The 15356-nt window shown below is 38.7% G+C and overlaps 1 protein-coding gene across 1 annotated transcript in view; it reads right to left on the reverse strand.

Moving 5' to 3' along the window:
- Positions 1-15356, reverse strand: part of STN1 (STN1 subunit of CST complex) — a 46003-nt gene that overhangs the window by 20980 nt on the left and 9667 nt on the right. The window contains exons 2-3 of the mRNA XM_005239260.4: positions 8732-8884; positions 4048-4143 (exon numbers count right to left, since the gene is read on the reverse strand). Coding sequence (XP_005239317.1) covers positions 4048-4143; positions 8732-8864 — 229 coding nt within the window. The 5' untranslated portion in view covers positions 8865-8884. The remainder of the gene's footprint in view (positions 1-4047; positions 4144-8731; positions 8885-15356) is intronic.

Here is a 15356-nt window from a genome sequence, read left to right on the forward strand (position 1 = left end):
GCACTTCAGCATTGAGGGGTACAGTTATGTGAATAGTCTAGGAGTGCTGTTACCTCCAGCTGCACTGGTTGCCATGCTAATATTGTGCACAAAGTCTGCTGGCCTTTCCCATACAAGATGTTCCAGAGAGCAGAAAGGCAGCTCCTCCTCTAGCCAGGAAGAGCAGAGGGACAGTACATGCTTGTGGTTGTTTCTGCTCTAGGCCAAGAATTACCAGCTTAAAGTATACCTACAGGTGGCATGCACGCCACTTCCGTTGCTGAAAAATCTTAACACCTTCTCCCGAGCAGGAAGCTACCCAGCTTTTCCTGTTTTGCTAGTACCCAATCAAAATAAGTTTTGTGATTTCTGCCCCCGGCGCTGCATGGTCAAGGACAGCACAAAAAGGCAAAACCTAAAGAAAATTAAAAGACTATCAAAAGAATCAATTGTTCTACAGACCAGGACACTGTATACATATGGCACGTCCAACAAACACTGTCTAAATAAAGAGGTACTAAATGTCAACAACAGCAAGGATTGCACTTCATGTCCAGCTAATGCAAACACCTCGCTCCTTGAACGTAACAGTCTCCAAGACTGAGCTTCCACTCTTCATAAATTGGAATCTGCAATTTTCTTTGCCTCCTTAAACCAGATCCATGACTACAAAAGTAACAGCAATGTTTACCAGGAAGGTACTGATTGGTACCTGCAGTCGTTTCCTCTGGGAACCATAGCATCAAAGCAAAATACTTTTTTATTGTCTCATGTGTTTTGAAACAATCTCCCTGTTTGGGTGGGGGGCTGTCCAATTTCAAATAATTGTCTTGCCTTCTTGTTTCCTAGTAGCTTAGCTGCACATCCCTAATAACAAACATACAGCATTTAGAAGATGCAGGCAATTCCAAATGCCATCACAAAAGCGTGTTCATCTCACTGCTATAACCCTTTTGAGCTGCTGTGTCTGCAACTATTTCAGCAGCTTTATTTTTGTACCAGAGCATAAATAATGATCTAGCTGGTAGGATTTCCTCTCCTTGGTATAGACAAAAAGCAACTATTTCAGCAGGAATCAGGAGCCTCCATACATCATGCCAAGCCATTCATGCAAGCCAGCAATGGCAGTAAGAGAGAAGGCAGATGACATTTCACTTGTTACATTATTGCAACTTCTAGATGTTCCAGCTTGCAACTGGTTGTTGCACCAACTGTGACAGATATGCTTCCTAAGAAGCGCTTAGCAACAAAACAAGCAAGACTGAAGGATTAGGAGGCCAGACTCCTCCTCATCAGTGTAACAGCTGAAAATGGAGTCCCAGAGAGATTGACCTGATCATGACTACCCAGGGAATCTACTAGCACACAGCTCTGAAACAGTTTTCCCAATTGATAAATAAAAGCAGACAACGAACTCCTGAAGCACAGATGAATGAGAACCCTTGCAATTGTATTCTAATTAGACAGAAGAATGTTAATCTATTTTAAATGCACACAAGGGGTCTTCAAGCTTTTGAAAACTTCCTGTGCCACCCTTCCTCATCTCTTTGGGTTTAAACTTTTGTTTAGTTTTTTGTGAGTTTTGTTTTTGGGTTTTTGTGTTTTGTTTGTTTGGGTTTGGGGTTTTTTTGCTCTTATATTAACTATTTAAGGGGAAGCACTCTCAAAGCTACCTGATAAATGAGATATTTGTATTAATTTTTATTTCTTTATGATAAAAAAAGGGTATGGTTCTTGTAGGGCCTGTGTGAGCCTACGAGATCCTGGTAAGAATTTTTTCATTTGTTTTTAAGGCAAGTGCTTTTCAGCCTTTCAAAAGAGTCCTGGAGTATAAGGAAAACCACATGTGATGTTTGGTTTTGTTAAAAATAAAAAAAATAGGAAAAAAAAGGTCAGAAAGGTGCATTAGCTAAAATATGAGCTTGTTCAAAGCCACACTTGAATTAGATATCCTTATCCTAATTGATCATAATAATAAATAATAATAGCAATAAACAATCAAAAAAATGTCAAAACCAGGTTTTACACAGCATGTAATTTATCTATTTATTTTTTAAGCCAGGAAAGGGTCCAATTACTCTCTTTTGCAATTATTATTTTGTCACCAGTTCTGGCTGTACGGATTTCGGCACAGAGAGGACCTAAGATTCTCTTAAAATGAGCAGTGTGTATTCTGTAGACAGGTAAGAAACGAGGGAGGGACACAGCAGCAGCAACACAGGCATTTCAGTTCTCCATCAGAGAAAAAGTACAAAGGGGGAACTGCTTTTTAAGTCACTTTTAAACAGATGGTAAGTGAGCAGGTACTGAGCACTGTGCAACGCTCCGACAAAATGCCTGCTCTGTGACTCACCAAGCAGAGTCTGTTGAACTGAGAGATGCAAGAAGTTACAAGCAGGAAACAGTCTAAGAAGTTCGGTTTTACGCAGGTGGAGTCAGCCTGCCTGAAAGAGAGGGCAGGCTGGGGAGGGGCACCCTGGCAGGTAGCCTGAAAGCTCAAACCAGGAACTGCTGGAACAAAGAGTGGAGTTGGATGTGAAAGGACAGCAGGAAGCCAGGCTCACCGAAAGGTCGGCTGATCTCACACTAAGGCCTTAATTCCACTACTCTGCAGTTTCTTTTTATTTCTGTTCCTCCATTTTCTGCCCCAATCAAACATTTCTAGCAAGTTTACATTTGAACTAATGCTGAGAGCAGTGTGGGAAACCCTTGCCCATAGAATTGGTTTTGCCTTTGTCATTTTGATTCTATCTTCCTCTGTTCTCCTGAAGTCATAACTACATTTGCATACTAGTGCAATAAAAGAATAATAGCTGACGTTCAATTTGCATTTCAACACTTCATTACATCATCAATCACATCTCCGCCTCTTAACTCAGGTACTTGTTTAGCCTGTGCTACTTCAAGTGCCAGAGAAACTTGTGTTTTGAAATATTTACTGTCCATTATTTAGCATAATGGCAGGGTAATAACAAGCATCCAAAAGTTAGACTTAAAAAAAAAATATCTAGAAAATATCCACTCTAAGAAACTTACAGGGACATTTCTATAGAGCACAGAGTCAACTCCAAGCAGCTGCACCAAGTGCCAGGTATGCTACATGCAGTAGCAGTTAATGGGACTCTGCAGCAGTATGATGCAACTGCAGGTGTTGTGGAAGCTGGGACCTGGTTAAGCTATCAGCTGTACCTTCACAATACTCCTATGAGTCAGGGGGATGTTGCCGACTCGATTTTCTAAGTGAGGGAATTGGGTAATAAGAGGTGCTCTGTGACTTACCTCCATCAGACAGAAACCCATGTCAGAGAAAGATACTGGACATGAGTCCATCAAGTGTTTTGACAGGATCTATGCATTTGGCTCACCCTTCCTACTGTGAGATGACCTCCCTCACCTTTTGAAACTTGCCACATCACCACTACTTCACTCTGCTTTTTCACCAGAAGAAAAAAATCAGCTGAACAGAATGACAATCAGATGTTGCCATGTTAATAAAATAGTGTGAATACTGGAAAAAGTAATAGGGAAGAGATAACTCCCAGCTGGTGTTGGCAAGGACTGGTACTACAATGCTTGAGTTAGATTTGCTAAGACTCTTACGCATCTAAATATAAACAAGCTCCTAACTGCTATTAAAAGCTGACTCAAGATACGACAAAACATACAAGTCAAAACGGATTTCTAATGTTCAAAAAAAATGAAGAAGTGACTTCTATTTGCAGGCACCGTTAAATCTGTTTATATCTGAACAAAGGAATTGCATGCATATATATATATCTCTCTCTCAGAGGAAGATGGAGTCCAGTGGCAAAGCAATACCCAAAATCAAGAGTTGCTAGATAACCCCAAGTGAATCAGTTACTCTGTTTTAACTGTTTGTTTCTCTGCTTTTGAAGTGGACATAAACCCATAGCTTCTGTAAGTTTGCTAAATAACCTTAACTGCAGAGATAAGAGCACAGTAGTTTCAAGAACGGACAATGATCAAATAAGGCAACCTTTAAGCTCTAATGGTAACTAAAGTTAGAAGACCAGTAAGTGCAAGAAGAAAGAAAGAAACTTTTCTTACCTCCACAACTATAAAAGGCATCTCGCTCTCTCATTTGAACCACTATCCCGACAACATCCACCTGTCTTATTGGATGTCCATTATAAAAGAATATACCTAGACAAAGAACATTCTTGGTAAGCGTAACTATTTTTTCAACATCTTACTTTACATAGTCACATACAGTAAATATGTAAGAAAGTATGGTTTTTACTGATATCTTAAACTTGACAATGCCTGGATCAGTGACAACTGGTAACACCAGAAGGAAGAACTACCAACTCTACTTAGGATACCAGAAGCTTGCTTTTGTAGAGTGTCAGAACTTTATTAACCTCTTGTTTTCTTGCACATTTGCATCTGAAAAACAGTTTGCTGCAGTCATTAGGGGTTTTCTAGGGTTGTTTTGTTTTGTTGTTTCATTTTGATTTGGTTTTGGTGGGGGTTTTTTTGTTTATTTGTTTTTTCCCCATCTTCATCAGGCTTCAGAATAAATAATAGAACACAACAGAAGTAGTTTGAGCTTCTCACAATGCAGCTATCCTGATTAAGGCAAAGCAGTCAAAAGGAAAACTAACATAATTCTGTCTTTCATTTCTAAAAGAACAGGAGCCACGGGAAGCAGGGGAGAGAAACATCCCTCAGATAGCAGAGTACACTATGCAGTCATTATGGACAGCATCTCGAACTTCAGTTTCTGAAATAACGTGTTCGAAAACCATCCCTTCAAAACTATCTCTGTGCATCTATAAATACGACTTTAATAAGAATAACACATAAAAACATGTCCAGGAAACAGGGAAAAATCAGAGCCCAGTGGACTTTGACAGCACTGAGGTTGCCACATGCTGCAATTCCTTTTAGGAGAGTAACAAATGTTAACAAACACCAATGTAAGAATGATAAACTGAAGCTTCACAGTCCACTAGCAGGGTAATAAGGCAACAAGCTCCAGACATATCCTGGGCTAGCTAATTTTCAGTCAATGTGTTTTCTTCAGTTTTCAAATACTGCTACTTTACTGAAACATGCCATCTGGGATGTTCAATAATTGTCTTCTAAAAACTAGGTAACTCAAGAGACTCGGAAAGGAACATTTGCCTCCATAGACTGTGACAAGTTTTATTCTTACAAAAGGAAAGAGAAACACTGCAGCAAGGGAGTCAGAAAAATGTTCTGTATTAAAAGAAAAAAAAAATCAAAACCTAAATCCAAGAATAACTTGTCCTACATAGCTGCTAGCCTTCAATGAGCTTGGAATTAACTTTCTTCACATAAGACAGACAAACCCCCAAAACTTTCAGAAGAAATCACAAGTGATCAACCAAGCAGCTAATAAACAGTAATTTTGTTCATAAAAAAATCCACTGCAATGTTTTGAGGATGCATCTATCACTGTCATCTTAGAGCTGGCTATAATAATCGTGCAGTCACTGCTCAGGTCTGGTGTAGAGAATGGTTAGCAGGTCTGTCCACCTTTCTCTCATTCCATTTACCAGGACACCAGTAAACACTGCTATAGAAACCCTCAATGGAGATGTTCCCAGTGTATATAATTATTCACTAAGCCTTACAAAACCTCTATAAAAGAAGGTCTGGGTCAGTTTCAGGGTAAGTCAGTGGAGCAGAGACTCCAAGCTCCTGACTGTGCAAACAAGCAACATGTTATTATGTTCATCTCCCAGTTAGTAAACCGAGTTTTGGCAAGTGACAGAGACCAGATAAATCCAGTTCTCTCCATCCCCATAAATTCACATGGGACTCCACCCTTACTCTCTGAGAAACTACCTGAACTAATTTGAAAGATGAAATCATATTTACATTAGTAGTTGTTGAACTTGACGATTTCAAGGTGTAAATTGTTTCTCCTGCTAGCTTGCTTATTCAAATTACGTTCATATTGGTAGCAATACAAATACACTAAATATTTGAAGCTATGTGCAAGCACATTCAGTCAATGGTTACTCCCAGTAACCCAGCAAATGACACTTACATTAATATGCTTGTTACCACAACAGGAAGCCACAGCAGCAGTATAGGGGGCTATAGATATAAAGCTCTCTAGGGCAAGTTCTGGTCATATCTTTACCAGCATTACAGAGCACCGAGCTGTTTGCCACGGCTTTAATTATTATTACCTTCTTTCAGGCTATTTGTAGCTTCCTTCATTTGGTGATAAGCTGTTACAATGCAGTGGTGCATGATTAACTCTGAGAAAAGCTCATTTCCATGATATGATTATGTGTTACAACCAAGTTTGCGAGTTTGACACCCACTCTCATTTCAAGGTCTCTAAGACAACACAATTGCTGTTTTTATCTGGGAGGTTTTCCAGTCTTCTTGTCAACATTTATAGCAGTGGAGTAATTGGCCAGGTTTATTGCTTTCCTCTGTGATGTTTTAAGGGATTAGTCATTGTGGCATCAAATTCTACTGCATAAAAATGGAAAGAAAAAACTTACTAGGTCATTCAGTCCATTTCCTTAGGGCCAATGCAAGACCGTTGTGTACAGTAAATTCCTGGCAATCTGTACAGTCAGGATACAAACAATCCCAGTAAAGGGCATCCCACCTTTTTCCTGGGAAGGCTGCACTACTGTTTAGCAAATCTCACTCTAAGGATGTTTTTCCTGACATTCAGTCTGTGTTTCTTTCCATTCCTCCTAGTTACAACCCTTTTGTTTTGCACTCATTCATTCTTAATTACCGTTACTTAATGACTGATTTATAGCCAATCATATACTTAGCTTCAGCTGGTTTTCAACAAATCCATTAAAGGCAGGAAATACTGACAGCAAACACCTACCTTCTTCCTTCCCCAAAAGATACTTTTTAAGTGTTTCTGTTGTGCTACCAGTTGTTGCCAGTAAATAAGATATGCTGAAAAATGTCTGGTTTGGTATATATACAGCACCAGGAGAATGAACAAAATTCAGGATGTTTGTTCTATGAAATTTCATTTTATTCTTTAAAGTCTGGTTTAGAAAATTATACGGGATTGTAAGCAAGCCTAGCTGTGCAGAACACCAGATGCACAGGAAGCAGAGAAAACTCACATGCACCAACTTTAAAGGCTGGTATCTTGACATGACAGATCTTGACGCTTCCTTACAATCAACTTAGGCAAAGAAAAAAAAAAAAAGCAACAACAAAACTGGAAGTTCCTGACACAGAAGACAACACACTGAAGGAAATGAATAGAAAGGGAAGTGAAAAGGGAAATTAAGGTAATTTAGAGGCAAGAAAAAAAGAGAGCGGGATGGTGCTTTCTAGGACTCTTCCTGCTCTTGTGAGATGCTTGTTGATGTTTATAAGTTTAATTCTTTTTAATACATTTTTGCATCCAAACTACAACCCTATTCTGCTGACATAGAAGTGCTTTGTATTTTGTTTGAAAACAATTAAAATGTCTCCAATTTAAGCAGGAACATTTTTTACCAGGTGCATTTGCTATACCAGTACTTCTATAAGACTTCACACTTTAAAAAGACCTCTAAGTACTACTCACTCTAGTGCAAGCATCAACAACAGACTCTAGCCTAATTCTTGCAATGGATTTAAGACAAAAATTTCCCATCATGTTAAATAACAAACAAGTATATATACTGGGCTTTGCAGTTTGTGAAGTCTCTATGTACATAAAAATGATTATGATTAGAGCAAAAAAACCACCAGTCCTTCATTTCTGCAAGAATAGCGCTTTGGTTAGCCTTGCTGTTAAAGAAAAATAAGTGAATAACGAAACCTACAAGGCAGAACATATTCAAAGAGCCAAACAGATGTACTTTGTCTCTGTGGAGGAAAAAGAAGAAAACACTCAAATAAAACACCAAAACCAAACCGAAACCACATACTCTGCTTAGGGTTTACTTCTTTTCCTCATTAATTCTAAATTTTTTGGGTTCCTCCCTGATAATGTTGCACCTTATCAAGCTTCAATTTGGAGAAGTGAATGCTTCTACAGCAGAAAACATACTGCGGTCTATTTGAAGTCTTTTTAGTGAAAACAGAAATTCAAGGTCAGACCCGTGTTCCTTTAGACAGACACATGGTTGATATTGGCTGAAGACCAGCAGGAAACAGACTGCAAAGTATACAGTTTCCAACAATGGTTAGGAAATAAAAGGTGTAGTATAAGATTCAGCACAGATGCCAGAATTTACAATATGGTTGTTCAAATGTATGAAGAATGTCATACATTTATCATATCTAGAAATCAAGCAGACAAAACCTGTATCTGTTTTACAATATATTAATATCCATAGGAAAAAGCAAAACACATACACCAAACATTATCAACTGTCAAAATTTTGCAAAAAGGCATAAAATCCTTCTCAGATGTTGTAGAGACTGTAGAAAGATATAACACACATGTCCAGAAAGGACCAGCATTTTTAGAATTAACTTTATCAGAATATAACAAGTACTACCATGCAGAGGGAACACATTACGGTAATGTAAAAGAGGTTCTGTATCATATATATGAGAGGAAAAAAGACATCAGGAGACACACATTTTATTTTTCACATATACTTCAAGTGCAACCTGATGTTCTTAGAACTGTTAAAGATACTAATGTCACTTAGCTTAGGGGCATGGAAAATTACTGGGTTTTGTGAAGCATCCTGTAATCCCTTGATAAAAAGCACAACATAAATCAATTATAATTCTGTGTGCATCGTAATCAGCACATATAAGTACATACCTGGCACTTGTTTAGATTCTCTCATTTCTTTTATATCTTTAATATAGAGTCTTGCAAATGCAGAAAATACAGGATCCATCCCCCAGTGCAGAGAAGGTGTCTCTTCTTCATACTTCCTGATTTCAGACTGCATTCAAAACCCACACTCAAAACCTGAACACAGAAGAACCTGTAAGAGTTGTTCACATGTTCCAACCGAATGAAAAAATAGCTTGTGATTTCATACACAATAACCAGCAGAGCTGATGAAGACACAAAGGAACTTATCTAATAATACAATGTTATCCTTGTGTCACTACATGAAATATTCAAAGTATCAATACTGATGATTTACTCTTAAGTACTGAGACAGGACAGCAACAGCATTTTGCCCAGCTCCTTCAAATGTAATAGAATTTCAGGGATTTCTCCTCTGTGGAGCCATAAATAGAGAACCAAATAAACACTTCTTTAGAAGAGCAGGATTGCGGGATAATAATTGGTTACTTTCTGTTCAGTTACTTTTCTCCCCTCTCATTCTCTTTTCCTTCCATAAAATAATTCTCCTCACTGTTCATCCTGTGCTTTATTGCAGTGGTGTGGGAGGCTTATTTTATACAAGACAAAGCCAGTCAGCCCTTCTTGTTTTGGGCATACCTTCTCCAGTAACTTTGTAATTATTACTTTCCCCTTTTACTGCTTCAGATTTCCCTGTTTAATGTCTGCTATCTTCTGCCATTACCACGGCCAATTCTTTGCTTATCACAGAGCTAATGTCAAAAACCCCAACACTCAATTCAGGAAGGAACTTTGTAGAGATTTGGAAGCTGAATATACTTATTAGCTTCTCCTGTATGGATAGCTAAATTGTTTAAAGCTCTGCAGGTCACCCTTGAAGGGGTGTCAGCCACTTAGAGCTGCAGGGCAAAGCGGACTGATATTGAATAGTGTGTAATAGGGCTGAGATTTGGCAGCTACAGTCTCCTGAGAGGGAGCAGCTCCCTGCTACAGGTTGCCAGTGATCTCTGTAGTCCTCAGGAGACACTTCCAGCTACTGATGTGGAGGCAGCACACCTTGAATATCACGAGAGCATCTTGCTTCTTCAAGAAACAACAGAGCTCGCATTTTGCATGATTTCTGTTTTCACACTTAATGTTTAATTTGAGGCAGGAAAAGAGTGTAGCACTACATGCTACAGCATTGCTGACATCTAAACTGGGAAAAGAACTGCAGATGACAACTATATTAATTTCCAATTTTTAAAAATTATTTTTTTAAAAAACAACACATGGTTAGTGATATTTCAACCTTCCTTAGACTGGTCATTTGTTTTGTGAGATGTTGAAAATACTTGATTTAGTCAGTTCCACCCATCACTTCAAGTAACAAACTATTTAGTTTTCTTTACACCCCAATTTATGTCTGTCTCCCCACTACAGGCAGCTTTTCCCAATATATCCCTTTTGCACAGGCAATGTCTACTCAAATGTCTCACCATCCGTTTCTCACTCAAGCCTCCCCATGAAGCATGCTTTTTCTGCTGCTGAACTGCAGGCATCGCTCAGCAGAAATTTATAAACTAAGCTGTTAACTCTACGATCTTAATAATATAAAGCTGCTATTCCTCCATATGGCAGTTCTCCAGTGCTTGCTATAGTCTATGTCAAATTTAGACCATAAACTTTCCCAAGCACACACATAGCTTGAACCTGTATTTTACTTAGCATGATGATTTTCATAACAATATTAGTCTTCCTCATCCCTCTTTTTGTTTGCAGTGTCTAGTATAAAGTTGAAAAATACATTTAGCCCAACAAAAGGTCATGTCGAATGAGAATCTACACATCAATTGATAAACATACACACTATACTCAATCAAGGTTAACAGATAATTGGTTGGAAAAAAGAAAACCACTGCTGGTCAGTGTCATCCTGCCTCCCATCCACAAACAGGAACTTTCAAGATATAGTTTTGTCCTTAATGGTGCTGCAGTCCCCAACTATTCACTTTTAGTGGCACTTTTCCCCTGACAAGAAACATGGATACAGGCAGAGCCTTGTTTGCCAAGATCATCTTTTATACAAAGTAATATTCCGTTCTGCACCACGCCTCCCAACTGAACTCCTCATGGTTACAGATTCTGTCACAGCTCGGCACAGTCTTTTCTCTTAGACAGATGGCAGACTGAGATAACAAGCCAAAAAGAGAGAACTGGGTAACAAGCATGTAACTTCTTGTACTGTGTGTAAAAAGCCACTCATTGGAGTAAAAAGCAGAAGTCACCCCTGCACCTGTGTACATCTGAGGGGAAATCAATGAAGCAGTGTCACTGGAGATTAAAAATACCTGCATTTTGGTGTGTAAACAGCTATCAAGCCTGAAATGCCCAACTGTTAACAGATCGATAGCCAGAAGTCCAAACAACACCTCTAGCCTCAATGAAACATCTCCCCAAATCTTTTACTGCTTCCCTGTCCTGAAGGGAGAAGGATTTCTGCAGCAAAACCTCTTTTTCTCTCTAAGTAACTACTGGAAGTCAAATATCAAATTCTGGAGCTTCTTCTAGCTCCCAGGTCTTGACAAAAAGTAAATCACACTCCCAGTGCTATGAAGGCATCACAAGATTTCCCCAAGTCCACAGGACAAATCTGAAGTCATGACTTACAGACACTCCATCCACACCAGGCTGGAACAGTGAAACCGTACTGCAGCCACCCACTGACTTTCGACACTGTCTGACAGGCATACGAAGAGCATTCTGCAGCGCAGCCTCCCCTTCCCGCTTCATGGTCCCAAGAGCCCTCCCAACCCCTGCCACTACCCAAAACCAAGCCCATCTTCTCTTCTTCCCTCCTAAGTAGCCAGTCGGTAGCCACATTTGAACAATGACCTGTTTAAAGCCAAAAGCTTGTGGCCTACTGGGAGGAAAAGATATTTACTGCTTCCTGGACTGCTTGCCTCCACACACTCCTATTACCAGTTTAGTTTTCTCATGGTGTTAATAGCAGTGGTCTTTGTGCTCCTATAGCAAAGGAAGATATTAAGTCAGAGAAGCAACCCTTTCCAAAGTACCTATTTTTCAGTTAGTTTCCAAGCTTGTTTCAGGCAGATTGATAGTATTAGAAAACACAATTCTTACAAGGCAGATAAAATTCTTCCAATCAATTTTTCTTTTGCTATATAATAGTATTTTCCCATAACATTTTCTTAAATTGGCACAGGAAGCCTCTACATCCCAGGCACAATATCCCAGGGGTTAATTAATTAGTGAGTCATCCTGGCAAAAGTGGAACTTGCCATTATGCCAGAAGTGTTTCCAGCTCTTAACTGGAACCATTGGTGATATGCTATCTGCAAGGAAGATAACAGCTACCCTGTACAATGAAGATCCAAGGGGCAAATAGCAGGCATTGTGGGGATGCACAGCATTATCATCAGTGAGAACACAGATAGCTAACGAGACAATTCTTAACAGATATTATACGTACAAATGTTTAAGGATTAAACTAGCTTTTGCTAAAAGACAGTGATAAGGCTTAGCAATACAAACAATACAGAGTCCTAGCAAAAGGTCATCCCTTTCTGCAACTTATTTTAAATGCAGCGTAATGACCTTACATTTGCTGTAGTGCAAGGAATTCAATCCTGCCGCAGGAGAGAAAAAAGGCAAGAGAAGCATCTGGTCCATAAGTTTATAAGATATCTGTATTCTATTTTGACCTCTGTATAAAATAACTCCAAAGAATGGTTATAAAGGCAAAAATAAAATTAAGTTCTGCTATGTGGACCACTTCTTGGGAAAACAACTCTGTTTCAAAGGCAAAAATCTAAAGTTTACAGAGTAGTTATCTAAGTACAAATAAACAAAAAGCATCAATTTATTAACCTGTTAAAATAAGGTTGTCTCTTTCACCTACAGCTATCAATGACAGCTTTCCTGACTGTACTGAGAATTAAACCAAGTCCATAAGCCTCAGAGTTATCTTGTGAGCTCAGCAAGGTATTATCCTAAAAGGGAAAGAAGGGAAACCAAGGAAAATTGGCAGCCTTCCCAACACTGCCACCACCCAAAACCAAGCCCATTTTCTTTCTTCCCTCCCAAGCAATCTACCTGGTAGCCTTGTTAGAATAGTTCCCCATTTAACACCCAATCTGGCCAATAAACTTCTTGACTCCTCTTCCTGTGTTCACCTTGTATCTTTTTAAAAAATGGTAAATGATTAAGAATTGGTGGTCTTCCAATCCCAGTGAAAGGAAAACTCTGAAGAAGAGTATCTGTTTTAACGTTTCCTGTAATCTTTTCTCCAACTGTGATTAACAACCACAGCTCTTGGAGAAAATTCTTAGTTCAAGATGAATCGTTTGGAGCCATTGAAAATGTATCTTGCCAGCAGTTGTCTGCAACTACTAGCAGACCACTGTAAAGATTCTCAAGTCAGCTGTGAAGCAGAAGCAGAGAATATTTACCCACCAATATAGGCAGCTTAAACATCCTACCAGGCATTCACTCTTCTATAGTAGTGCTGATGATTTAACAGCTGAGGAGCTGCTTCCTGTGTAAGACCTGCCAACCCAGTGCATTAAAACAATGTAAAGTCACCATTGGTTTACTTGAATAAATCAGGCTACAAACTGTGGCTGTTAAAGAACTGCTTCATGGGTCAGCCATCCCTGCCACAGAGAAAGCAACTTGTGGAAAGAGGAGCAGAGTCAACAGCTGGATTTTGTAACAAACTCTCTCATCTGAATTGAACTCATATGTGTTTCAGTCAACACCCTTACGTGAAAAATGACTGTTATTCAATTCTTCATGATCAGCAGAAGCAATTCCAGCCTGATAAAGCTAAAAACATTTCTTTAATTAAATATGGTGGTTTTAATTACCCAAGGCCACATAAAACATTTTAAATTAAAAACAAACAAACCCAGTATCTTATTATACAAGTAGATCTTAGTGAGCTTGAAAGTAAAGCCTTTGGTTACAAACAACATGGAATAGATTCTAAAAACAAAACTCACCCATGGACTTTTTACAAATACATAATTAAAAGAAAGTTTTCAACAACAGTGACAATACCAAAATACATCACTGAGACCAAAATACATTGCTGAAGGAGAAAAAAGGCTCCTGAAAAGATGATACCAACTTTACAGCTGTTTGAAAACTATCAAACCCTAAGATAATGTCAGTTTGGATACACTTCCTACCTGATGATTCTATTAAAAATCAAGGTAGGGTATGCACTTTTAGTCTTTCATAATAAACTACCTTCTGCTGCTGCTCATGCAAAGTCCTGTAAGTTCAGATGCTACATGCTGCAACAAGCATCAGTAAGGGCACTGCATGTCTTGTAGGTCTTACATACAAGGCAACTACAATTCCAATTTAAAATAATTGTTTTGAAATAAAGAGAACTAGAACTCCTCTGTACTTCCAGAAGTTTAGCAGTTCCTGAGATGTGACTTGTACAAGTGTTAACATTTTTCTAACCTCCTGAGATAACACATTTACCAAAAAGAATTACAGAATTTTTCTTAAAGATACTGCTTGAAATTTTAAACATCATATGTCTTTTAGACATAGATATTAGATTATATTACAGTACACTTCCCCCGGCAAGGGAAGATGGTGCAAGACAAAAGACCCATCGTCACAAACTTTAGCCAGTAGGGAATCTATCATCAACATCAAATGGTATTGCCCACAATGCCTATAATAATCAGGATATAGATAGGAGGAAAAAAAAAGTGCCTTGTTTTTTCAAGAAACTGACACCACTACTGTGTAATAGTCTTCCAGTGAAGTTGATGTCTCCATGTCATAACTTGTAATGTATTTCCCTCTCTGTTTTTTCCTTTCCAGAGCACTGCCTAGAAATCCTTCTGGACAGGTGCATGTGGCTGCAGGAGACCAGACAGACAGGCTTCTCCAACATAAACAGTCTTGGAAGGAAGGGGGACAAAGCTTGCAGCTCTAGGGTGCCTTCTTTGGCATCACAATTTGGTTTATATGCAAGTTAAATTTGTAACTATGTTTTGGCACCCAATTTTCCAAAAGCATGATTCTGGAAAACCTAGAAGGAAGTGTGCAATGAAATAAACAGTAGAAGTAGCTACTTCTGATCCTTGTCCCATGTATTAGTCACAAGATATTTTCCTATGTATCAAGAAATCAGCAAACCACTCAACAGACCAGTAAACTAGCTCTATATGTTTGTCACAGACAGATGTAAGCTCGCCGTAAGTAAGGTAGCAGTAGTCACTCTGATATTCAGAAAGCTTCACTTGCTATATATATTTTAAAGCTATTGGATAATCAGGCTGAAGCACATTCTTCAACTAATTCTCTAATCTGTCTCAAGTGAGGGCAGGAGGAAGTCTATGAAGATGATTAATTCTCTCTGAAAGCTCTTAATCACCCACAGTGTCACCAGAAAGAGCTGAGCTGCTGAAAGGACATTCTTTCACTGGTAAAGAAGGTTCTCAGTTATTAGTGTGAAATAAAAACAAACAAAACTAAACCTAAATTATTTCTTATAAGTAAGTTTGCTGCTTGGAAAAACAGCAGTATGGATTCTTTAGTAGCAAACAGGTTCTTGGCAAAGGACTTTTTTTTTTTGTTGTTATAGATACATGTAATTTAC

Source organism: Falco peregrinus, chromosome 1, assembly GCF_023634155.1.
Source record: "Falco peregrinus isolate bFalPer1 chromosome 1, bFalPer1.pri, whole genome shotgun sequence".
Classification (NCBI taxonomy): Eukaryota; Metazoa; Chordata; class Aves; order Falconiformes; family Falconidae; genus Falco; species Falco peregrinus.